A 25,689-nucleotide genomic window follows, 5' to 3' on the forward strand; every position below is an offset into this window, starting at 1 on the left:
CCGCACAGGAGGCATTTTTATGGCACAGCTCTCCCCTAGCACTGATGGGGCCATGTCTGGTCCTCCTGGGTCACAGGTGAAGGGCTGCTTCACTCTGCAGATGGCAAGGACCAAGGACCTGCACTGATACAGGTCCTAGGGCTGACGCCACAAAAAAAAAGCGCCTCCCTCTCTATATATATTATTCTTAGTTTCTTCATTGCAAGAGTTTCCCAGAGGAAGCTCGTGTGCACCTCCCAGGCATGGGGGCACAGATGCACAGGCAGCACCCAGCTATGGCCAAGCTATGGCCAGGTAGGAAAGGAGTAGGACCCCCTGCTTCAACCTGTGTTAATTTTCTCTTTTTGACCCCAAAAAGAGAGCAGGCAGGGTTGTAACTGCCCTGCCTCTTGCAGCAGAGTTGTGTCCTGGATGTGAAAATGTTTTGCCGAGGAAAAGAGATGTCCTTCCAGCACCCTCAGTGTATAAATGAGGCAAGGTGACCTCCCAGCCCTGACCTTACCTGCAGAGGGGTGATTGAAAGAGGTTCCCAGCACAAACTTCTCTTCTCTGGCTGTTCCCATCACATCCAGCTCCTCACTCAGATGAGGACTCCCAGCAAAGCATCTCTTGCGCTTTTTGGTCACTCCCTGTCCACGATCCCCAAGCTGAGCTGAAGGCCACCACCACCACCGGGTTCCTGAGCTGCTGGTGGGCACCAGCTTGGCACAGCCTCCAGCCACCATGGGATGGTGGCCTCTGCTAGACGAGCATAGTGGCACCCACGGAGAGGTTGGTCACCTCTCAAGCCACCACTGCCACATTCAGAAAGTCAAGGACAGATGTTAAATGGAGCTGAGCCTTTACCTTTCATTTTTGGCCCATTCTGGCCTGGACAGAATGGACTCAGGAGAGCAGCTGGTCATGCTTGGGCAACAACCCCACAACAAGCACTTCCAGCCTTTCTCCATCATCCCATTGAAATGCAAGCCCTGACTCTGATTCACCAGCCTGGCAACTCCCCAAACTCAGCAGAAAGCTAAACCTAGGTGCAAACCTGGGCTCTGCCACCTCAGCACCTCTCTAATTGCTGAGAAAGAGCAGCAGTGGAAGTAGCAGAATACTAACGAGTTCCAGTAAGGGAAACATTGTGTAAGAGGAGAACAAGGTTAGCGGGAGGACTGATTTGCCAGGTAGGAGGTTTTAATGCCATCAGGGAAGACGCCGCCAATCCCTTCATTAACAAGGCCTGTTTAATTGTGGTGCCATGACCCGATGCCAGAGCAGCCACCCGCTGCCACAAGCCATGGGGCAAAACAACCACCAGAAATGGGGAAACTGAGGCATACTGAGGCAGTCTGCCCTCCCACCAGGCAGGGCCACCTGTGTCACCCCAACACATCCCTGGGAGCTGGCCCTCGGTGGCCTCTCTGGGGATCCCACTAACTCCGTGTCCCACTCGTGCTCAGCCCCACCAGGTACCCTGCCAGAGGAAGGTGGCCGCGTGAGGCTTAGCACATCAAAAGGCATCAGAAAGGGAAGCATGCTGTTAATTTACTCTGTTAAAGGACAGTGACAAACTGGGGGGGAGGAAGGGTGTTGTCCTTTATCTCCGTCCAGGACACCAAGGGGGAGAGGGGATTTTTCAACACAGGAGCCTTCACAGGGGATTTCCCAGGCATGGAAAAAAGCCTCTGGCTGAGGTCTCTGTGGCTGATGCTACCAGGAACACAGCGAGAGCCAGGTAAGCACACTCTGGGCAGAGCCAGGGAATGGTGCACCTGCCTGTGTACACTGTTACCAGCAAATATCTGGGCATTCGGGTAGGAAACTGGCTTTTGTAGCACGGGCAGAGAGAACAGCTTTGGGGACTGCTTGGAGCAAGCTGGGCCTTACAGCTTTCATCCCCTAAAAGGAGTTTCTGAGGTCACAATCCCTGTTTGAGCCCTGCTCCCCTCCAACCCATCCCACGTGCCCAAGTGCTCACCTCGCTCTCTGCACACCAGGAACATGGATCAGGAAAAGTCCTGGGTGAGCTCAGGGGGCCACAGGCAGCCTCACCCAGTCAGCCTGAGGAGCCAGCAGCCCAAAAGGCACTACTGGGGTTCAAGCAGAGCAGCTGGTGAGGAGCAAGCCCCTTTATGGCTTCAGGGTCTTCAGCTGAGGATCTCCACCTGGGCTGGTCAGAACCCCCAAACTGAAACACAGCTGCTTGGCCTCTGCAGCGAGGAAACAGCACAGGCATCAGTCCGAGGGGTAAAGCCGTGCATCTCTGCACAGGGTGCACTTCGAAAAGCAGTCCCATTGCTCATAAACCTGCTTCTCAAAGCGAAAGGCAATAAACAGGGTGTGGGGGTGCCGGCCCAAACCTCCCCTTACATTGCCAGCTGGCCACAACAGGCAGCGTTCCCCCTGGGATGAGACCACCCCAGCCACATCCAGCACCATCCAGACCTGCAGTACGGACCAGGAGCAGCCGAGGCATTTTCACCCCCCAGGAAGATGCAATAGCAAGCCAAACAGTCCTAACACTGCCACTCCTAACCACTTGAGCTGCTCGCCCCCACACTGCCCAGGCACCCGCCCTGCAAACCAGCCTGCAGGGCTGGCAGCTGTCCCACTGGCACAGGAGGCTCAGGGGCTCTGCCACCACGTGTACCATGTACCTGGTGGGGTGGGCACACTCTCAGGCAGAAGTCACAGCTCACACAGTGCCCCCAAATCTGTTAGCAAAGGGTTTTGGTGCTATCACCAAAGTTAGCTCCGTTTGCAGTCGCTAAACGCGCTGGGTTTGCTTCTGCGAACTTGATCCGAGATGGGAGAAACATTTAAATTTATATCCACTTGTGCTGGACATCGTGTGTGCAGATAAGCATCTTCACAGTCTGCTTCTACCCTGCAAACATGTTGCTGGAGGAAAAAAAAAAGGCTCCAGTGATTCTGCATCACCTAGCAATTGAAGTAGATTGAGTGGACTCTAATAAATACACGCCAGGAAAAAAAATATAAAGAATGTGTGGGAATGCCTATACTTTATCTTAACATTTCTCAGTAAAATAACTTCCTTATGGTGTAATCAGAAATGGAAAGCCAGCACGTAACTAAATTAAGTGCTGTAAACTTTAATAATGGTTAAAATTACCGTTCGATTTATTTTTGTATTGGATGATCTTCAAAGTTGTAGGATGAGGATTGCTGAAACCTTTTAGGGATTTGTTTCTCAAATCAGAATACTTCGGAGAGGCAAACATTGGCTTGAATTTTTACATCTAAAAATCCTTAGCGAAAGGAAATAGATGTCTTTGAAAAAAAAAAAAAAAAAAAAAAAAAAGAGAGAGAGAGAAACTTTAAAAGTTCCCCTGATAGTTACAGATGGTTTAATCTTTGGAACCTATTATGTGTTCATTTTCCCTTCAGCATTAATTATACATAATTACCACCACTTTACCCATACCCTTTCAAAAACGAAATCTGTTTACATTTTTCGCATATGCTGTATAAATGCACGATTTTTAATGCATTTCTCCGAGAAACGGGGCTCCCACTCACCGCCTGAATGAGCGGAGACCCGGCGCGAAGAAAACTGTTTTTTATTTAAGTTTCTTTAATACAGCTTAATTACTTTTAAACTCTGGAAACAATTAGGTTATCAGCCTTTGAAGTGAGACAGACAACTTGTCGTGCTGGGAGCAGAGCGCTCGCCCCTGGGGGCTGCGGGCGGGGCTGCGCGGAGGGGCCGCCGCTTGCGGCTCCCGGCGGCTGCGGGCAGGGCTCGGGGCAGCGCCGGGCTGCCGAGGGCTGAGGCTCTTCGCACCCTGCAGCCGGCTCCTTTTAACCCCCCGCACGAACCACGAGAGTCTTCCCTCTCTTTTTTTTTTTCCTTTTTTTTTTTTTCTTTTCATTTTTTCCATTTTTTTATTTTTTCCCTTTTTTTCTTTTCTTTTCTTTTTATTTTTTCTTTATTTAATTTTTATTTACGTATTTTTATTTATTTATTCATTTTCTCTCCCTTTACCCCCCCGCACCTCTGTCAGGTGTCTTCCCGGCGTGCAGGATGGGAGCAGCCCGGGATAGTGGTGCGGCGGCCAACCTTCAGCCCCAGCTCCCGCTGCCGTGCCCCATCGCAAGGGGCATTTCCCCAAGGCCACCGGCTCCTTTTTTATTTCTATTTTTATTTTTATTTTATTTTATTTTATTTTATTTTATTTTATTTTATTTTATTTTATTTTATTTTATTTTATTTTATTTACTTCATTTTATTTACTTCATTTTATTTTACTTCATCTTATTTTACTTCATTTTATTTTTCTTTTTCTACTTTTTTTTACTTTATTCTATTTTACTTTATTTTACTTCATTTTATTATACTTCATTTTACCTTATTTTATTTTACCTTATTTTACTTTCCTTCATTTTCCTATTTCAATGTGATTTCTCCATGGGGCAGCCCTTCTCCCCGGCGCATCGCCTGGGCGCTGCCCTCGGCGGGTGCTCAGAAGGCGAAGGGAAGGGGCAGCCCCCCCGGGCCGGCAGCGGCCCCGCTATTTGCATGGCGTGTTTATAACGTGGTGGAAACCAAGACTGATATTTGTGGTCGGGAGAAGATGACTTTCACCTCTCCGGATCACTCTCTCAAATAAAAAAGAATTGACCAGCTACGGGCGTAAGCATTTATCTCGAGTTTGCGGTCATTATCTTTATTATATGGCCCCGGCAATAAATAAATCCAGGAGTTACCGCCCCACAATAAACCTGCAGTCCGCGGGACACCTCACCATTACTCTCCCAACAACCCGCCGCCTCTTCCCCCTAAATTTCCCTGTCTGCCCACAAGGTTTTCTCCCCCCGCCCGCAGGTGCGGAGCCTCCCCCATCCCTTTTCCTTTTCCACCACCTCCCCCAAAATGCCCCCGCGTGGGCATCCCCCGGGTGGGCATCCCCCCGTGGGCATCCCCAGGCAGCCGTGTCCCCCCCGGCTGCTCCCCATCAGCATCTCCCAGGTGGGTGCCCCCCCCCCAGAGCACCCCCAACTGGGCGCACCCAAAGGTGCGCACCCCCGGGTGGGCACCCCCCGTGGGCGCATCCCCGCGTGGGTTTCCCCTCCGTGGGCGCATCCCCGCAGGTGGCACCTTTTTGGGCGCCCCATAACCATCTCTCCCCGGCTTCCCCCAGCCGAGGGGACCCCTCAGCCCCCAACCACCCCAATTTTTTTTTTTTTTTTTGAGGGGGGGCAAGGGAGGGGATCAGCGGCAAAGCTGGGGACGAGCGGAGAAGGGAAGCGCCGCCGCTGCGCCCGCTCCCTGCCTCTCCCTGCCCCTTTCCCCCCCCCACAGCCCCCAGGTAAATGTCCCTGCAATAATATTTATTTACAGTCGCGATGCTGCGCGTATGCTGCTTTTAATTGTATTTTACCAGGGTGATTCCTTCTCGCTTTTAAAACAAGCGGCTCGGAAAAATATTCCCATTTGGGGCGAGGGGTAAAGGAGAGGGAGGTGGGTGGGGGGAGCGTTTTTATTTATACCTTTGACATTTAAAAGAGCATAATTAATTTGTCCTGCTTGCATTAACATTGTTGAGGAAGGTTTCAGAAAGCTAACCAGCAAAGGGAGGGGGGAGGAAAAATAGAAGCTCGCCCAGAAAGCTTAGGATTTTTTTTTTTTCCTTTCAGATGTGTAATCAATCATTCGAGTAGGAGGCAGCAAAATTGTAAAGATTCGATAGATTAAAATGCAAATGAAAGGTAGAAAAAGAAACATTAACATGGCAATCAAAGATTTAATAATCGTAAATCACGGTGGGGTTTTTTTGTTGCAGCTGCAGTTTGTGTGTTTTTTATGTTTTAATCATGTTCGTTCTATAAATAAATAATTTCTGAAACGAGACTAATTTTTCACTATTTTAACCGTGGGCTATGGCACTAAATATTATTTTTTTTAAAAGTATGGAAGTCCAGATTGCAAACTATCAGACCAGGAAAGGGAAGAAATAGCTAAGTTTGATTAGTTCCCATTTCAGATTTCAAGTGCACGTCTTCGCCCCGCTGCCTGGCCGTGACGACTGGTTTACTTTAAAATTGGAATCCTTATAAAGTTTATTTTGAAACGTGACTGTTTGTGTAAAAGCAGACAACTGGCGTTTCTTTACAAGTCCAACGGTAGCGCCAACTCTCATTCCTGGAGGAAATAGAGAAAGATAAAAAAAATATATAAAAATAAATAAAAATAAAAAAAATCAGGGAGAGAGCAGAACCACCGAGGCTGGGAGCGCGCTGCTGACAGCCCGGAGCCGGGGGGGTGCTGGGCCCTGGGGGGGGGGCAGCTGCCCCGGGGGGGTCAGGATTTGCCTGGGGGGGACAGGATCTGCTCGGCCCCGGGGCTGGGGGCGGCTGCGGGGGGTGCCGGGCTTGGGGCGGGCTCAGCATCCCCGGTTTTTGGTGCTATATTGCATATGTGTGGGTTTTTAGAATGATCATTACTATTATTTATTATTATTATTTATTTTATTTATTTTGGGGGGGTGGGGGCAACCTTCTGGGATTTTCCGCCGGGATACCCGGCCGGGAAAGAAATCTTTTTTTAAGTTTTGGGTTGTGCGACGAGGATGGGGGGAAAGGAGTTGGTGGTACTTCGTTGGGAAGCTTCGTGGGGCAGGGTGGGAGCGAAGGGGGGCGGCCTTGGGGGGGACACCCGCGGGCCTTAGGGAGCGCTGCACTCGGGGGGCGAGCGGCGGCGGCTCGTCCGCTTTTGAAAGAAACAGGTAAAAAAAAAAAAAAAAAAAAAAATGCGAAAATCGCAGCCCCGCAGGTACCGGCCAAAAAGCGTTCATCTGTCCGCTCCTCCCGGGAGGGGGGGGCGGATTTTCCGAGCCCTTTTTCCCCATCCTCTTCATTTTCCAGCCGCCTTAATTTCCCCCGGGGGGGAGCCTAAGGGTTGTTTATTTTATTTTTTTATTTTTTTCCAGCTCCCTCCTGGGGCCGCGGTGCCCCCGGGGCCGGCCCCGCCGGGGGGTGCCGGGCCCCGCACACCGGCTGCGGTCCCGGGACTCCGGTGCCCGCCCGGGGGGGGCCGGGGGGGGCCCGCAGCCCCCCGCAGCCCCTGACCCCGGCATGCACGGCGCGGCTCCATTGATCATCCCGGCCCGCCACCCCCTCCCTTTATGAGATAATGCAATTACAAACATCAATAAGGAGCTGCGAGGGGAATCATTATGCGGTGACAGTGATAAATGACGGTGCAGAAATAGCAGGCTTTTTTTTTTTTTTTTTTTTTTTTCCTAACAATCCAGGGGCTTTGGGGGCTGAGCACAGTCACCAAGGTAACAGATGACATCCAAAATGGCACCAAAGGAAAAAAAAAAAAAAAAAAAAAAAAAAAGGGAAGAAAAAAAAAAAAAAAAAGAACAGTCTTTCTTTCTCCTTTCACTCTTTCCCCCTGCTCTTCCCAAAGAGTTTCTCGGGGCTCCGGCAGCAGCTGCCGCCCAGGCGCTCCGCTATTTCCAGGGAAGCTCCGCGCACAAAGCGGCCGGGCCCCGGCCCCGCAGCCGCCCCCAGGCGGCCCCGGCCCCGCTCCGGGCTGGGGGCTGCAGCCGGGGGGGGTGGGAGGTTGGGGGTGGCTGTATTTTTGGGGCCACCCCGCAGTTTTTGCACGCTGCGCCGAGCGGAGCGCAACAGAGGCCGGGATTGGAAGCAGGCAGGCAGGAGAGGGGCGAAAAGTGAGGTTTCTTAGCCCAAAAGCAGACATCGTCAACACCCCGCCCTTCTCCGGCAGCCCCTGGGGAGAGGGGTGGCCACTGCAGAAAAACGGGCGAGAAAATAACAAAAAAAAAATCAAAAATCAAAGGAGGGGATAAAGGCTCGCCGGGGGATGCGCAAACTTTGCGCCGGCGCTGCGCGGGCGGCCGCGGAGCCCCCCCCGCGGCACTCTCCCGAGCCCCCAAGAGATGGCAGTCGAAACCGGCTTTCCTCCTCCTCCTCCTCCTTCCTCCACCTCCTCCTCCTCCTCCACCTCCTCCTTCTCCTCCTCCTCCTCCTCCGCCTCCTCCTCCTCCTCCCCCCCCCCCCCGGCCATCCCCGCCGCCCCCAGGTCCCCGCGCAGCGCTGCGCGCAGTCCCTCGGGGCGCGCATCCCCACCGCCCCCCCAAAACACTCCCCAAAACCTCCCCCCCCGGGGACCCAGCCGAGCTCCGAGCCGCCGCCGGGCCCCCCCCCCGGCCCCCCCGGCGGCCTCCCCCGGCGCTGTGAAAGGAGGGTAGCTAGGAAACAGCGAGCGGCCCGAAAAGGCGGAATTTCCAACGTGTAAAATGTTCTTAACGGAGCCATTGAGAGAGTGCAATAAGGCGTGAGGGGGAACTAATCTCCCCATTTAAATGTTTGTGGCAATTTTATCTAAATGAATTTTAATGCTAAACGAGGGATAATTCCCTATTTGTAACCCGTTTACTTCTCTTTCCTGTGCCTCTGAAGCTGTCTAACATCATGCGATGAACAATAACAATAAAAATACTGTCAAGGCATATTCTTCATTTTGAATGTGTTATAATTACAGCTGATTAAATGTCTTGGGATATAATAGTGGTTTTAATTTGAAATGTGCCCCCCCCCAAAAAAATAAAAGTCCCAGGGAGGAAGGTCTGTGCCCCACTTCTGCGGGGAGGAAGGGACGCGTGTGCCCTCGCATGGAAGAGGGCGGTTTGTTTTTGTCTTTCAAGAAACATTAAAAAAACAAAACAAAACAAAAACAGAAAAAAAAAAAAAAAAAAAAAGAAGAAAAAAAAAAGGCAAAAAGCAAGCCCCGTTCATTCACTTTTTGGCAGAAAAGTGTCATTACGCCCGGCTCCCAAAGCGGGAGCTGAGATGTGCAGCCTCCTATCGGCCCTTTAAAAGAAAAAAAGGGGGGGCGGAAGAAAACTGAGAGTTTTTTTTTTTTTTTTTTTTTTTTTTTATCTTTAAAGAGGGGGAAGAGGTGCGAGCTGCGGGGGGAAAGGACCCCACTTTGGGGGCTTCCCTGCCTGCCCCCCCCGGCCTGCTGGGGACCCCCCCGGGCCGGGCACTGCCCCTTGGGTGCCCCCAGCCCCACCTGGGTGCAGGATTTTGCCTTTATTACAGTATTTATATATTTTGTTCCTACCTGCAGGAATTCAATTTTAATTGATTTTTTTTTTTTTTTATTTCATTTTTAGGAGCTATGACCCTATTTTGAAGGAAAGCCGGGCTCGGGCAGCCCCACCACCCTGCTGGCTGCAGGCTGGGTGGAAGCGGGGGCCAGCAGCCCCCAGCCCCTGGTGACAGCACTGCGCTCGCTCACAAACAGGCACTGCCTGGCCAAGGGCTCCAAAGTTTTGTTTTCCTCCTTCCTCAGTACGCTCAGAGATGGAATGATGGCTGGAGTATTTAAAACTGCATGTTAGAACTGCAAATTATTATTATTATTATTATTTGGAGGGGGGTAATACTATTTACAAATTTCTGCCCAATATGCTGCGGAGAGCTAATGCCCTACGGCATTACATTTATTAACAGGCAACAGTTACCATCCTGACAATTTACAGTGCAAGTTCAGAGTGTCCTTACGCAGCGTAGCTTTTACATTATTTAAATATGAAGCTGATATTTAAATAGCAAATTATAGGTACATCTCTGGAGCTAGATGAGTTTTGTAGCTGCCTGGCTCACAATTTGGGAGGGAATCGCTACAAATACTGAAGTGGGGCAGGAAACAAATTTTGCAAGCAGTGGAGTCACCATGACAAAAAATAATTTGTTTTTATTTTAGATTCAGATTTCATTACTGCACTCAAACTACTACAACTGGGCTTTGAGTTATTATACAATCCAAACTGTTTCAATCAGAAACTCTAAGACTCAGTGTGCAATGATTATTATTAATAATAATTAGCTCCTTGGTTTCTTGATAGAAAAAGGCTATCAACAAGCATTTGTTTAACCACAACAAAAGTATAATTAGCTTATCCCACTTAGTAAATCTGTATGCATGCCAACTCATACCAAACTGCTACTTTTACAAAAAATTGCAATAATACAGATCATTTTTCCAGTCCTTTTTGCACAAAATTTATTTACAATGTATACATAAATGCTCCATGATGGGACTATGGAAAAATGCACACGACTGATGTTTTGCCCAGAAAGAAAGTCAACATATTAAAAATAAATCTTCAGTCCATGTTTCGAGCTGCATAAAACAGGAAGTGATGTACAAGGTGGTGGTTGCTGCATGGGGACAATGATGCTCTGATGTGACAATTAGGCTTCAAATACACTGCCTTTCCGTTTCCATGCTTCCTCCTACCAGTCTCCTTAAGACACTGCCTGCAACAGCTGATTAATCATTGTTGATGACTGCAGTTTTTCCCATCCTTCCCGATTTACATCTGTTCAGGCCAATTCAAATATGGTGAGTAAATGAATTAGACATGCAAATTCACGCCCCAGGCTAGAAAGAGAGAGAGACTGAGAGAAAGGGAGAGAGAGAGAGACAGAGAGAAAGGGAGAGAAAGGGGGAGAGAGAGAGGAGGAGGAGGAGAGGAGAGAGAGAGAGTGTGCATGGCTGAAATCCTAGGATAGAAGAAAGATTCTTCTGCCTGACATAGTTATTTTAATGCTCTAAAAATCCTGCAAATAAGCCCTTTCTGTCATTTGCAGGATAAGTGTAAGGCTTCTTTTCAATGTAAGGAGGCTTCTGGAGGAAGTGAAGAGCTATGGAAACAACACACATAGTGTGGAAAAATTTCACATTTTTTTTAAAAAATCTATAAGAAACAACGTAATATGGATAACAGTATAATAGCATTTTACAATATTTCACTCTTTGTTCTCTTAATGTCTTATATAGGTATTTAGCTTGTCCCCAGAAGTTGACTTCAGTTGGTGTTTTCCTGCTTGTCAGGGTCCCTGTGAAGAATAGGAACGTCCCTTGGTCCAAAGTCGACGCCAAGAACGGAACTCCATAGTCATTGCAGAAAGACAATGTTTGAAATCTACCGCCGCTGCAGACAACGCGGATTCCCTTAAGCTACTGAGCATGAATGTCCATCACTTGTCCACTCACTGCCGGCTCGCCGGTATGAAGCATTGTGGGGCTTGATGCTGACATGGGCATTCCAGGGTGGGGTGGTCCTCCATGCATCATCATCGCTGGGTGGTGAGGGTGTCCAGGAATGTAGGTATGCATGGGGGGGCCATGACGCAGCTGAGCAGGATGGGGGGGCATCTGGGGCGGGGTATAGCTTGGCTGTCCCATGTTCATACCCATTGGACTACCCCGAGACACATAATCCCCTGGCATACTTTGCAGCCCTGCGGAGAGAAAGAGGCGGGGGTGAGTGGCGGGGGGACGGCTTCCGCGTGGGGCGGTGGGCGCTTTGTGCTCCACGTGCCACGGAGATGCTTCCCATCCGAAATCGTGCTGGGGGCAGAGCCGGCCTGCTGATGGCTGATGTCACCCGGGGCGGTGGCACTAAGTGGCAGCAGCCCTGGCCTGGCAAGGGGGAGCCCTTATCAGCAGCTATCTGCTTGGCGCTCGAGCCCCGCTACTCCGAATCTGTCCCAAGAGTTCTCGCCAGTGAGAGACGGGCCGTACAGCGAGCGCATACGTTGCTGAACAAAGGCCTCATATGAAGCTGAAATTGATAGGATTACTAAGGACGATTGTTAAATCAAACCTGTATTTTTAAACACGTGGAAAAAGAAAATCAATGGCAGTTATCAATTAATTCTTTCCCTGCGATCACTTCTGTCTGAAAAAATCAGACGCGCAACTCAGTCAACCTTTCAGTGGTTGGGAGAACAATAAGAAAAATTGGACCTAAAACAATAAAACCTCCTGCTTTCCGTGGGCCTCTGCCTTCTGCTTGGATTGCTATAGCTGATGGGAACTGACAGGTGTATTGTTTCGGAGAGCTATAAGCTCCATAATCATCAAGGGTGAAAGGCATACGCTATTGCTAAGTAGGTTCAATTGGCTTTAGTTCTAAGTAATAGTGCGCCGTGAATGCTCTGAACACCTTGGAATCAGGTCTCAAGGCTCTAGCAATGAATAGCTGCTTAATCTAGCCTAAAGGAACATTTTTGAACTAATGAAAATTGCTTATAAAATATACTGTACTCACAGCTCTTTAATCAAAAAAGATGATAATATTTTTTGTAATAACCTATTAATTTAATTGGTCACGAAGCATAAAATACATCATTTAAATTTAATTGACCCAGAAACTAAGAAACAATATTTAAATTAACTAAGCTAGAAATTTCCATGATGAGGTAATAAGGCTGTTGCATTCCCAAGCTCGGTGGAATGTTTTCACAGCTAATTGTTGAAACTTATTTTTGACTCGTGCCCAGAGAAGACAACTCCGAAACACACTTGGCCTTGGTAACTTCAAACGCTCCCTTAATATAAGCAGAGGCACGACAAAGATGCCCAAATAACTGCTTTTAACTCCAGAAACAAAGCAAGAGAAACAGAATTGTGCATCATTTAAACATGGTATTGGTGCCTCGGTGTTTCAAACTGCTTTACTTTAAAAAAAAAAAAAAAAACAAACACAAAAATGTGTATGTCTTTTCCCCTATAAAAAGACAAGAGCCAAAAAAAAAAAAAAAATCTGGGACAGTTTTTCTAGGCTTTCTTCACGAGGCCTGCCACTGAAGATTGCATTAATGATCTCTATTTTTGTATACTGAATAAGTCAAATCCATTTGTCACACTGCAAGTGATGGCATACTTAATTTGGATATAGTCAATTAGCCTGGGCTAAGCTCCATAGCCTGCTGTGCACACCTCTATTTTGTATTCTCTCTTTTTCCTTTGCCACACGTAATCCCATTATGATGGACAGACAAAGAGAAATAAACTTGAAAAAAAATCAAAGTTTCGTTGATCGCCTTCCAAAACGTAACTCGCCCTAAGTGAAGCTGCTGTTTATTTTACCTAAAAGAAGTCTCTGTTTGGCTTTTTGGTGTCTCGCAGGTTAGCGTAGAAATGTAACTCATGCATCAACTGCGGTTAGACAGATTTATGACACTTTGGGGACATGCTCTTTCCTCTCCCTGCACTGCTGCAGACTGCTTACATTTTGCAAATCAGTCTGTTGCCTTGGCGACGGGCTCCCCCACCTCCCGGCTGCTGCTCGTTTCGTCATGTGGTCAGTGCTGTATAATAGCATCGCGCCGCGGCACCCGCGGACAGCACACGCAGGGGCTGCGCGGCCCGGCAAGCTTGGCTTGAGCCAGAGGGAAGGGAAAAGGAACCGAAGGAGCCCAGGCGCGGGACGGAGAGGAATGAACAAGCATGAAGCTATGGGCAGGGAGAACGTTGGGAAATGCACGAAGAAAAAAAAATATCCCTGGAACAAAGTGAGAACAAAGACCCCATTTGTACTTACTTCCCCCTGGCTTTGCCATTGGGTACCTAGGTGAAGGTTACATGTAGTGCCACTGCCCCTCCATGCCCATATTCATGCCCATTCCACTCATAGGTCCTAGAGGGAGATAAAAATCCGAGAAGATGCCAGAGAATGAGCAAAGTCAACAGATAGTGCCGAAAGCCCCCTTTCCACACCGCAGCCTTCCGCAGGGGCGAGGAGCAATTGCGAGGGAGAAGCTCCCCGCTCTCCCTCGACGGTGCTGAAGGCGAGCAGAAGACAGGCGAGGCGAGGCGAGGCGAGGAGGCAGCTGAGACGAGGGCGGAGGATGGCGGCGGTCGCCCATCCATGCCCAACACTACCCCGGGGCTTACCTGGCGCTCGGATGCCCATGTGCTGCTGGCCGTCCATCACGAAGCCTCCCATCGGCTGCCCGTCGGGGTTGTAGGGTGTGCCTTGACTTACTGGAAAAGCGCAGAGGGTTTTGTGTTTTTTTTTTAACAACGCTCAACAGGGTTCATGTTGCCTCGCGGCCGCACATAGTCCTTGCCCCATGCCTAAGGACCCCAAGGATGACTGCCAGTGGGGACTCAGAATGGAGGAAAAAACCATCTACGGTTCAAATCAGGCGGCTGCACTAACAAGCTCGTGCAGTTTGGGCTTAATTTCCTCCCGTGAGTTTGGAAATAAATGAAGTTGGCCATCAGAAATATTGGGACGCGATGAGCCCCCGCTCCAGCTGCTGCCGCTGCTGACGTCAATGCCAAGACCTGCATAGGAGCCGGATTTTATGGCCAGAATAGTCACACTGAAATCCCAGTGTGTTAAATTACGCCCGTGCGCTTTTACAAGAGCAGGACCTGAACACGTCCGTGCCAGAGATTTACCTCTAATGGCAAAATAATCAAATGTGCTCGGAGAGAGCACGTCGCCCAAAGGCGTCTTTGACAGCGACGGACGCGGATAGCTGGGCAGGGAGGCTGAGAACACCAAACGGACCCCGGGTAATGGCAAATACCCACACGGAGCTGCAAGCCAAGATCCCAGGCAGGACTGGCATATCAAAACTTTGGGTTAAAAAATAAATCCCCCCAAAGGAAAACCCAATCACTCTGGGATCCCAAAAGGCAGATACTGAAAGGAAGAGACGAGAGACAAAAGGACCGTACCCGAGTCCCACTACCTGAACCGTAGGTTTTAACTGTACATTAAAAGCTGCCTTCAGAAGTGAGCTGCCTTGGGTTATTAAAGCACATAAAGCTCTACCTCATTGAATGTCTTTGAACTTTACTGAGTCCCACAAGCGATTCTGACCCCTTTGCCCTTTTGACAGGTAATAAAGTTTACAGCAATTCCACACCAAGCCATGCACCAGGGAGTGGTCACAGGAGCAGCAAGAGCTGGGGAGGAAAACTCAAAACAAATGCAAAAAAAATAAGAACAACATTAATTCCGAATGTGCTCAGAAAGTCCGGTCGTGGAGCGGATAATTGGGAGTTTCTTCTTTGAATTTCATTTCATTTTTCCCAAAATATTTTCATCGTGTTAAAACTATCAGCTTTGCAATGAGACAAAGCTGGTTTTATTTTAATTGTCAATCACTCCCAGCATTCATTTCTCATTTATTTACCAGGTAATGGACCTCCCGGTGAATGGCTCGAGGATGGTTTTTGCCTGCGTGACTCGAATACGGTTACTACTGGGGACTTGCCTGCTCGATTGGACTGGTCTATCATGGGCTGAACTATTCTTCTTCTAGCATTAATAAACCTGCAACAAAAAGAGGGAAGCAAACGGTTACGGAGGGGGCGACTTCCAGCCGTCCCCGAGCCCGCGCCCCAACGCGGGGCTCGCAACTGGGCTGCGCGCAGCTTCAGACACAGCCAACCCCGCAACCCCTGGTGACCTTCCGAGAGTACAGGCTTGGGGTTTCCAAGCTGATTTATGTTTGCCTGCTTTTACCACAGTCGGACACTTCCATTTCATCTTTTCACGGGGGAATTAGTGGAGTTTTCAGGAAACAATACCAGCAACACTCTTTGCGATTCAGAGCGGAGCACAAAAACCGGGTGGCGACAGAGGGATGCTCATAAGGGCATCTGCTACCTCCCCCTAATTAGTGACATTTCTGTCTTATGTCCTCCTCCTTTTTCCACTTTTTTTTTTTTTTTTTTTTTTTTATCAAAACCTTCCCCTACCTCTTGCAAACCTAATTCTCTTTTAATGCCCACTATTAAGATAATGAACTGTGATGGCAGAACACCATCAAATGAGGGAACGTCTGGAGTTTTATCACCACTAAGTCACACTGCTGGGGACTTCAGAGCCCTGCATTCCTTGTAGCCATTTCTTGGTGGGTTTTTACCCCCCCCTCCTCTCTTTATGCAAAGTCGGAGGGGTCAAGGCGAGGTCATAGCTTTACAGTAATTGAATTTATAATCCTGTTTTCTCCAGCTAGGCCTGACCATTTACAGCAAACATCTTGTTAAACTGTAATTACTGGACTACTGAAAATTCCCCACGAACAATGAAAAGCAGATCTTTGGAAATAAAAAAGGTACAGTCGGTTTTAAAAACAGTCCTCTGCAACTGTACTTCTTATGTTGTTTTTTTTTTAGCTCTTCGCCTGGGTCTTGTAATGCCTATTTGGGGAAGGAATACTCAAAAAAAAAAAAAAAAATTGGAGCAAAACAGAATGAGGGGAAAGATCACAAGTGCCCCCAGTCTCCTCAGTGTGTAGTCCTGGTGGCACAGAAATCAGGAGTCTCAAAAGCATGGCTGGAAACCTGTCCCAGCAGTGCTAGAAGAACTTCTCTTGTGGTTTTGCTAATCAGCAAGCTTAGTTAAAAACCATTTGGAAAAAATCTCCATCGAGATTTAATTACGCTATGGCAAAGCCTCTTAACCAGACTTTACATTCTTTGAAAGAGAGAAATAATAACAAAAACATGTATTCCTCAATATTTACTAGGAAAGGAAGAAGCGTGAGCACGGGTAAAACCACGCTACGCTTTGCTAAACGTAGTGCTAAAGTACACAAAGGGATACTTGGAGCTTGGTTTTGTTGCCTTTCCTTGCTGTGGCTTAGCAAGAGCTCTCCTACAGCAGAGATAAAGCCACCGGGACGCTCCCAAAGGAACCGCGGTGCCCATCCCTTCCCTGACACCGGCCAGGATAACCATCACAAAACACCGCACAGGGCTGTTTGTTTTGCCGTCATCAAAGACCAGCAGGGGCAATTTGGGGTTCCTCCTATCTCCCCTTCCTGGCTGCTTCCCATTATGCAAAAGCTCCTGCAAAAATTAATCAAGATGTTGGGCCCTAATCAAGGCTGTCTCGACCAAACGGGCTCAAAATGTTCCACCACACAAAGGCACAAATTCCAGGCGCCGTGCTGGAAACCTTACACCTGAACTAGGTCATGTTTTGTCAGCAACAGTATTGTATCAATTTTTGTACACACTCCCAGTAACAAAAAAAACACCCTTCAACTCGGTGAACGGTGTTGCAAATCAGTTTATCATTATCTTGTACAAACCATGAAAATTAGAATCATGTGAGCAGAAGGTTAGACTAATTCTCCTTTCTCATTATAAGCACAGGTGTAGCACAAACACCATGTGAAATAAGCAATTAAAAAAATCTGCTTTTTTCCCCCATTAGCTGCCTTAGCGCCATGACCAATTAGAAAATTGTTTAATATCTGTAATCTGCATTTGCAGAAAGCAATTTTCACAGTAACTCTCCCAAGTAAAACAACAACACAAAACCCTGGTACCCCAGCCATTTCTTTTTGCACGCCTGGCAGGCACTCGCTGTGCTCGCTCTTTCCCCCGAATGCCCCGTTCCCTGGCCCTCTTACTGGGGTGGGTTTGGGGCTGCTCACTGAAACCTTCATTTGCCAAGAGCTTTCCCCCAAACCCAAAAGAAACCCTGAGCAGCCACACAAACATCACAACCTTCCCCTCCAAGTGCTTTCGGGAAGAATGAGGTTCTCCTTCCAATAAACCATGCAGCTGGAATTTGCCAATAATCATCCAAAGATGTGGCTGCAGTAAAACCTCTTTTCACCTGTTTGCCCCATATTATCACTTAGGACGTCTGCTTTAAGAACATTTTACACACAGGTACTTAATAGTTAGCTTCTTCCTACGCATTCCTATAAGTATTTTTTATAAGTAGCTGATCTGCAAACCAGCCCCGTGTTTGGATGTCTTCAGGGTGAATTCAGACACAAGAACATTTTCCTTCTGGGCAAAGTAATAAAATGACATTCTTGCTCCTCCCACTAGAAGTCAAACCGAGGTCAGCTCCCCATCCTTGTATCTGTTTAAATAAACTGGTCCAGCTGTTTGTTTCCAGGATGCCCTTTAACCTTCTGTCCCATCCTCCCTGCCTTTGTAACAGAACGCTTTACTTTGCATTATAGTAGACTCCAAACTACTATGCATTAAAAAAAAAAAAAAAAAGTATTCACTTTCAAGTTTCTTCCTGCATCCCAAACCTGGAATTCATAAGAAGCCATCAGATTAAAACTATTAATGTGTCTTGCCTTGAGACAACACAACGCAGGGCCATTACGTTTATAAATCACATCCGAGAACTCTTTGCAAGCAAAACTGTGAGTTAGCTGTGGCTGCAGAAATCCACGGGCATGGGGATAATTTCTTCGTACTCTCTGTTGCTTTCTTTGTTAGAAGGGTCGTTTTGATTGCTCTTTGAATTTCCAAAGTGCTGTGTTGATGTAACATCAGCAAAAACAGCGGAACAGAAAAGCTAAGAGGAAAACTCTCACTGCCCCTTTTCCTCTACGTTCACATTCACCTATCTTAAGGGAAAGATACCCTGAGTCACTCTAATTTTTAAAAGTTCAGAGGAATCAAGACCTAAAAAAGGTATTCACATATTAAGAGCTACTCATATGCAGTCTTCTCAAAATATAACTAAGCATAAAATTTAAGGTCACGATTAAAACCCCAGCACAATCTTATTCGGGTGAGTAAAGATTCACACAGGCTCAAAGGCTGCACGAAGGGTGTGCTTCCCCCACGCCACTGCTCTATGCACTCTGATGTGGGAGTGCTTGTTGGTTTTTGTTTATTTTCTCCCCAAAGAGCAGAATCAATAGTGGCACAAAGAGAACGACAACTTGTACCCATCTCCCAGAGAACTCTGCAAAACCACATACTCCCAACTTGCTCTTATGCTTTGGCTTGCTTTGTGTTTTGTTTTGTTTTGTTTTTTTCTTTTTTTGCAAGGGGGAGGATCTGACATGGAGGAACCCTTTGAACAGTTGGGCAAACACAGAAGTTTAAAGATGATGGTATTTATTATTATTTTTAAAGTTAACTTTTCCTTGCCCTTTTGGGAATGTGAGATCATGCCTTCCACTGCGTCCCGACAAGCGAGCAAGAAGGAGCTCTTCCACCTGCCTAACCCCCAAGTGAAGATGCAGGAAACCCTCTTTTGTGCCGTTTGCACTTTTCTAGGATGTTTTCTCTTAGCTCTCGTGCCCTGGGTCTGTCCCCAGAGGTCACCGGCAGTCTCTGTCACTGGTCCCACGGGTGAGAGCCAGCCCCGGACCCGCGATGCCGCGATCCGCCGCTGCACTCTGACCTTCAGCTTGGCCGCCCTCGTCGCGACGCACAAGTTTTGTTTCTTCTCAGCGAGGGGCGGCATGGCTGGTGATGACAAAAGACTATTTTATTTGGAAATTGCCTACAATAATAGCAGCCAGAGAGCGGGTATTTTCGTAGGGTCACAAAACCCTCCGAAAGGCGCAGCTCGCAGGGCTCAGGTTACAGCCCCGGTGACATTTTCTGCATAGATCTGTTCTTTCTCCCTTCCCCTTGTATTTCAGTTCTGTTTAGTGAATAAAACAAGGCCTTCCTTCGCTGTCATGAGTTTCCAAAGTTACTCTTGCTCAGGAATTGACATAGTGATTGTGGGGGCTTCCAATTTGCAGTGTTTGAATTAAATTTCCCAGCGCGAACTGTCTGAAAGCCGATGCTGAGACTCAGTGCTATGCTGTATTTTCCTTTCCCCCAGCCCTGAAGGATGAGGACAGCTTCACACCAGGACTGACTTCTGATACCTGGAATTGCAGGCTGCTCCTTGTCAATATTGTCCCAACACACTGGGTGCGACTGCAAGCCAGGAGTCTGTGGATCAGCAACAATGCCAACAAGTTCCCCCAAATCCCTCTGCCTCATTTTGTCTTCGAGCTCCTTCTAACAAACCAGGTTTAAAGACTTTGGGAAAGCCCATAATACCTACAAACACCATTACTAAAACGTCTCATCCCTCTGAAAAAAACAGCATCCCTCTTAACAACAAGCAAATCAACATTTTTATAAGAGATGCCGAAAGAACCGAAGACCTTCAAATTCACAAATAATTCACTTGTAAAACCAGCCATGGTCTTTTTTACATACCGGGATCCTTCATTTATACCCCAATGAAACAACTTTCTCTATTCAGCACTTAATTCCTCAATGCTTAACAGGTTTATCTCTAATAAAAACAATTTAAATGGAAGTGTGCTATAAACTGGGATTATTACACTTCAGTAACTGCATTATTCCTTACTTTAATGTATTTTCTTTTTTTTTTTTTTTTCTTGGGTATTTGTTTTCCAGAGATTTTTTAAGTAATCAGTTAAAGGAAAAAAAATACCAAAAAAAAAAAAAAAAAAAAAAAAACAGAAATGATTTCACAGAATACTTTCAAATGTTTAAAAACAGCCTTAAAAATAAAAAGCTCCCTCTGTAATTATGAACAGAAAAAATAACTGCAGACTTTTGAATGGTAATCACATCTCCTCATTCCTAAAATGAGAAATAAATGTTAAGAGTGCTTACTGCCGTTATTAGAAAGTTTTGATCCTGAAGTCAGTTAGTGAGCTTAATGACCCATAACTACCAGTCATTAGCAATCCATGCTCTCTGTACTCCCTTTATTTGTTAAGAAAAAAAAAAAAAAGAATCCAAGACACTCAAGAAACTTTGTTCAATTTAAAGTCAGACCTTATGAAGTCATGTTTGGCAACTTTTCTTGGTTTCTCCTCCTCCTCCTCCTCTGAAATGAAGACAGTTCAGGACTGCAATACATCATTTACAACACTAAATGGAGGTAGGGAGGGAAGAGAGTACATGGGCTGCTAACCACCCACTCCAGAGACGTAATAGTGGAGTTGACTCCAAAGGCAGCGGGTCTATCCATCAGGAGGAGCAGGAAGGTCTCCTGAAAGCTCTCCTCTTCCTCCCTCCTCTGCTGGCAGCACCAGCCCCAGCGCCTGCATATAGGGCTGGGGGTGTCGCAAGACAATATTGAAGAGCGAACAAATAAAATACTATGCAAAACGAGTGATGAAAAACCACTAATTAGCTGACAAATTTGATGTAAAGCACTAATGAAAGCCACGTGTGGTTCTGCAATTTAGTTTTAAAAATAGCTTCTGACTTCAAGCATTACTATGTGACCCCACCGATGTATTCATGTTGTGCATTCAGAAAAGTTGCTTTAAAGCAGGAGAGTGCTATTGAATCTCTCGCAAGCCAGCCCTGCTAATGTACCGAGCATATCAAGTGCAAAAATAGAAAGCAGGGAGATGGGATCAGGTATGTGCTTCTTGTACGAGGGCTGGCTATGCCCTACATTCAGCCAGCCCAATGTGCCAGCTCTGCCCTTGGCTGCATCCTGTGCTTGATCTCCTCCAAACCCTTTAAAATCCCTTCCCCTCCTGCTGCACACCCCGGTTTCTTCTCAAACCACCGTGGGACACATCCTGCCTCCAGACAAGCAGGTTGGGCTCCGGGGAGCCACAAGGCGAGGGTGCCCTGCCACCAGCCCTGTGGGGCACCATGCAGCTCTGGTGACCACCTCAGGGCAGCAGTGAGCCCAGCGGTGGCTCGTGCTCCCCATGTAAAAGGGATGGCTAATGGCTTTCCATCAAAGCACATCCTTGAGCTCCTGGCCCTGCTCTCCCCTCGGCCCAAACGTTCCCCTAACCCCATCTCCACATAGGGCTGGCGGCTGCTGGATCAGTCTTTCTAGAAGAAAGCTGGGCAGGAAACGCTCTTCCTGTCTTGCAAAATTGTTCCTGTTCCCCAGCAGGATGGAGCTAAAGCCTATTTGTATTTCTTTAGTTAGTTCTGAATGCAAAACAAGGGAGGGACTCGCTAGGGATGGGTAAAGAGCCAATGTGCCCGGGGTAGGGCTCCCTGGAGCTGCACCTCCCTGCTCTGCCCATCTCCAGGGCCTCCCACATCACAGCCAAGCGCTCCAAAGCCCGGGCTGCCGCTGGCCTTTCCGCTCTGCTCTCCTCTTTCTCCTCCTCCTGTCCACAAATGCCATTCTGCCTTCAAAAAAAAAAGCCCTGCCGAGATGGAAACTCTCCGGTGACGAGCTGGGTCCAGCTTCCATGCTTCTCCCCGCCGGTGCCACGGAGCCCCAGCAGATGCAGCGCTGCCGGCCTCGGCTGCGCTGGGGGGGCCCGCAGCAAAGCTCATTCCCTGACACCGCAATTCCCTCGTGGTGCAAAGCAGATGTAAACTCGCCCTCAGCAGCCAGATGATGTAAGGGGAAATCTTTAAATGGCAAAGTGCCAGCAGAGCTGACCTCCTGTCTCTTCCCTACTCCCAAATCCCAGTGCAGCTGTACTCTGTTGATCTCCGTGTGCCACAATTAGCCTTTAAGGAATATGGCAAGGATTCATCTAGCAGAGCACTGCTAAGGCTGCTCTAACTCATGCCCGGGACAGTGTTGGCCCAGCACAGCGCTGCAACTGGGTACGCGACACACTGTCGGCCAAAATCTTGCTTCCCCCAAAAACACTCACTCCGTGCAAGGACGGATGCTGTGCAGGCACAGGAAAATTTGTGGTCCCTTTTCCACTGCAGGCTCTAAGGGTGGTTAATCTCAGTGCCATGCAGTGCACTGGAGGGTGGTCTGAACCTCAATTTTCCATCTGAACTTTCAGGAGAGCCCGCACGACCGGACTCCGTAACGCAGGGCCAACTCTGGTGCACACACCACAGGCAGTGCACACCAGCAGCAGATCGCTGCAAACCAACAGCCAGGGTCCTACTCGGCAGCAGGGATTTCCCTGGGAACAGGCCAGAACCGACAGCAAACAACTTGCCATTGCTTTGCAAACACTCCTCTCCCTCTGCAATTTCCCTTTCCTCTGCTGATTCAACAGCATCCCTTATTTAAGCCACTGTTATGTTTGCGAGAGGTGCCCACATGATCTCCGGGCTTGCTCCTGCCACACAAGGGGTCTAAACACAGCGGGACCTCCTTCAAGGCCTAAGGTTCTCATCCATCAGCTGGGAGTTTCATCCAGCCACCTTTCCTCCCCGTTCACCCCAATGTATCCCGGGTACGGCCTTAGGGCTGGAGGCCGTGCCTGCTCCTCCAGGCCCAAGCAGCACCCCCACACCAGCTCCTCCCAGCCTGTGAGGCACGGAGAAGCAACCAAAGGGTCACCAACCCAAAAGCTCCCTGAAGAGGAGAAGACACACTGAAACTCTCCGTGGGACCTGTGGTTCGCACGTGGAATAGGCCTTGGCATCGCTCTGGCCTATACCTTGAGAAAGCAGCTCGGGGCAGATGAGGGAAGCTCTGATTCCTGTGGTCGGGCCCTCCCCACCGCGGCTGAGACAACAAACACGAGCGCGTTGGTGTATGCTCTGTGATGTGGGCACCTGCGGAACTGGTTTGAAATATTTTTTTATATATATATTTTTTTCGGGCTGAAACCACAAAAGACACAACTCTGAATCATGGCCAACCTGAAAAACAACAACACGCTTCTTGAGGATGAACTCCCCGCCCCAAGCCGTCCTACGTCAAAATGTTGTTGTCCAACCACTACTAATAACCTACTTGGTAATCTACTTTACCTAAACATAATTTCCCATTAAGTGAAGTAATTCATTTTACTTATAATCCTCCTCATGATGGCATTTTATTCGGGGAAGGAGAAAAGACATCCTCGGAAAGCAATGAAAACAAAACACGCACGGGGAGGTCAGAGGAATGTCAAAGATAAAAGGAATTTGTAAGACCGTGGGATGTACAAAGCTCAGCCCCCCAGACGGGATAAAACAAGGAGTATAAACCACCTTTATAAACCTAGGAGGAGTCGGACATCTCTTGGATAAGCCTGAATAAAAAAGGAGCAATTGATACCGCACTTTATCATCAGCCAAAAAGCCACAAGGACTATGGTGCCTGGGCAGAAAAACAAATAATAACCCATGAAACTGTTACATGACCTAGATTTCGTTGAGGACTGGGGAAGTAATACATTATATTTTTTTTTTTTTTTCTGCAGCATCTGCTGCCGTTTCTTTTCTTTTCTTTGAAAAAGTGAAATAAAACACAGAAGCCTCGTTAGCTCTAATGCTGGTATAGCCGGCCATACATCATTTACCCTGCATCATTTAAGGGCAGACAGGGCAAAACGCACGCCCTCCGAAGCACTTCCTCTCCCCGAGCCTCTGGCTGTGTTTCATTTTTGAGAAGAGAAAATTGTTTTATCCAACGAGGAGGCAACATTTGCCCCATTTTTAATATTTCAGGCTGACTTTTTAACCACTCAAAAATGCAGTTTGTTTTATGCAGGTGCAGCCTGAAGCTAGCTCATGATGTAAGTGAGAGAGAGGGTCTCTGAGGGCACCTTTCCCAGCGTGCTGGCGTTTCACTTCGCTGTGGTTAATCGCTGCACACCAATCTCAGCAACTGTTGACACAAAATAGGTGGAGATCAGGTCTGTGCAAGCACAGAATACCAGAAAGGCAAACTATATGTAAACACACTTCAGATAGATTTGACAAGAATAGACCAAAACCTGACTTGCAAAGAAATGACAAACAATTACTCTCCCCTTCTTTCTGCCTCTCTCCGTATTTTTTTTTTATTTATTTATTTTTGGATATCGAGGCTGCCTATTTGGATATCGAGCCTGCCTATCGGGGACCTATTTACAGAAGGCAGCACGGAGCCCTCCCCTTGATTGCAATGCAGCACTTTCACAATACAATAGCGCCCTGGATGTTTTGCCAAGCTCAACTCTTGTTTTCAGGCAGTGCACACCTGAGTCTCAGCCTTTTAAGAAGCAGCTAACAAAGACTTCTGACCCCTACCCTGATCCTGCCCTGCAAAGCCAGGGCAGGAGTGGAGAAAAGAGCAACTGGAGAATGTTTGAACAGTGCCTTTTAATCTTATCTTCGTGACACCTGACAGCACATTTGTTACAGAATATTAATGCACCGACTAAAAAGTTTGTCAGGTACAAAACCACCGCAGCAGAGGATGGAAAGCCCAAGGGAAAATATGAATTTTGCTGCACGTTAACTCCTAAAGCACCGAGCACCTCCAGCTCCTCTGCCAGCAGGTAAACAGCGCTGGCAACGTGCAGCATCCTGCCATGGGATCTGACCTTTCTCTCTCTCTCACGAGAAGCATCTGTGCTGCCATGCACTTGCAACTGTTTCCAACACCATTTATTTTATTCACTGAATGCTCACGCTGCTGCTAATTACTAAGCTCGTGCAAAATGACTCCATGTTTGCTGCTGAAATAAATGGCATTTCATCTGCTGGTTTTGCCCATCCCAGACTCAGGGCCCATCAGGTCAACGCTCAGGGGATGCGTGGTCCCCTGGCTCTCTGGGACAGCGTGACCATGGTTTTGGGGCAGCTTAAGCCTCCTTCCAGCTGGGGCAGGTGCAGGCTGCAGGGCTGGACTGAGCAACAAGCCCAGGGACCTGGGCTGAGTGCTGTTCCCCTGCTCAAGCTGAAGTCCCGGATGAGAAGGGGAACGTTTCCCCCTAAACTCTTTTTATCTCCCTCCTCCAAGCATCTGCCCCTTGGGAAGAACACATGCCTTTTGTGCCCAAACTGTGTCCCTGCTCCTTAAGCCTGCCCATCAAAACAACTCCCTGCACATTTACACCACTGCATCGCACTTTTAAATGGCTTTCCTGAACCAAAACACACCGACAAACCCAGTGTGCTTCTAAAACCCGGTGATACGACAGTACCTGATGGCTCTAAATCCACAGCTCTTCCCCCTGCAAGCTATTTGCTCAGCTTTTCTAATAATACCTTGCTTGTCTGGCAGCTCTCCAGGGCTGTCTAAGGCAATATGCAAGCTAAACATTTTTCGTCTGATTTCAATATTTTCTTATGAGTAACTATACAGTATTTTACCTAGCGAGTATTCCTGATTGCTGTAATTTAAGAACAGAGAAATAGACTACAGATGTAATATTATTATTACAATTGGCATTCAAGGTGAAAGGCATAACAATTAGCTAAGACTT

The 25,689-nt window shown here is 47.8% G+C and overlaps 1 protein-coding gene across 6 annotated transcripts in view; it reads right to left on the reverse strand.

The window, feature by feature from the left end:
• Positions 1 to 9,719: 9,719 nt before the first annotated feature.
• Positions 9,720 to 25,689, reverse strand: part of MEIS1 (Meis homeobox 1) — a 106,056-nt gene continuing 90,086 nt past the window's right edge. For 3 of the 6 annotated variants that reach the window (XM_084284580.1, XM_084284579.1, XM_084284577.1), the window contains exons 10-12: positions 15,070 to 15,128; positions 13,733 to 13,822; positions 9,720 to 11,292 (exon numbers count right to left, since the gene is read on the reverse strand). In XM_084284580.1, coding sequence (XP_084140706.1) covers positions 11,009 to 11,292; positions 13,733 to 13,822; positions 15,070 to 15,128 — 433 coding nt within the window. In that variant the 3' untranslated portion in view covers positions 9,720 to 11,008. Of the gene's footprint in view, positions 11,293 to 13,379; positions 13,476 to 13,732; positions 13,823 to 15,065; positions 15,129 to 25,689 lie in introns of all 6 variants that reach the window. The other 3 variants (XM_084284582.1, XM_084284581.1, XM_084284578.1) reach the window with 3 other exon arrangements.

This window comes from Netta rufina, assembly GCF_964035555.1.
Source record: "Netta rufina genome assembly, chromosome: 3".
Lineage (NCBI taxonomy): Eukaryota > Metazoa > Chordata > Aves > Anseriformes > Anatidae > Netta > Netta rufina.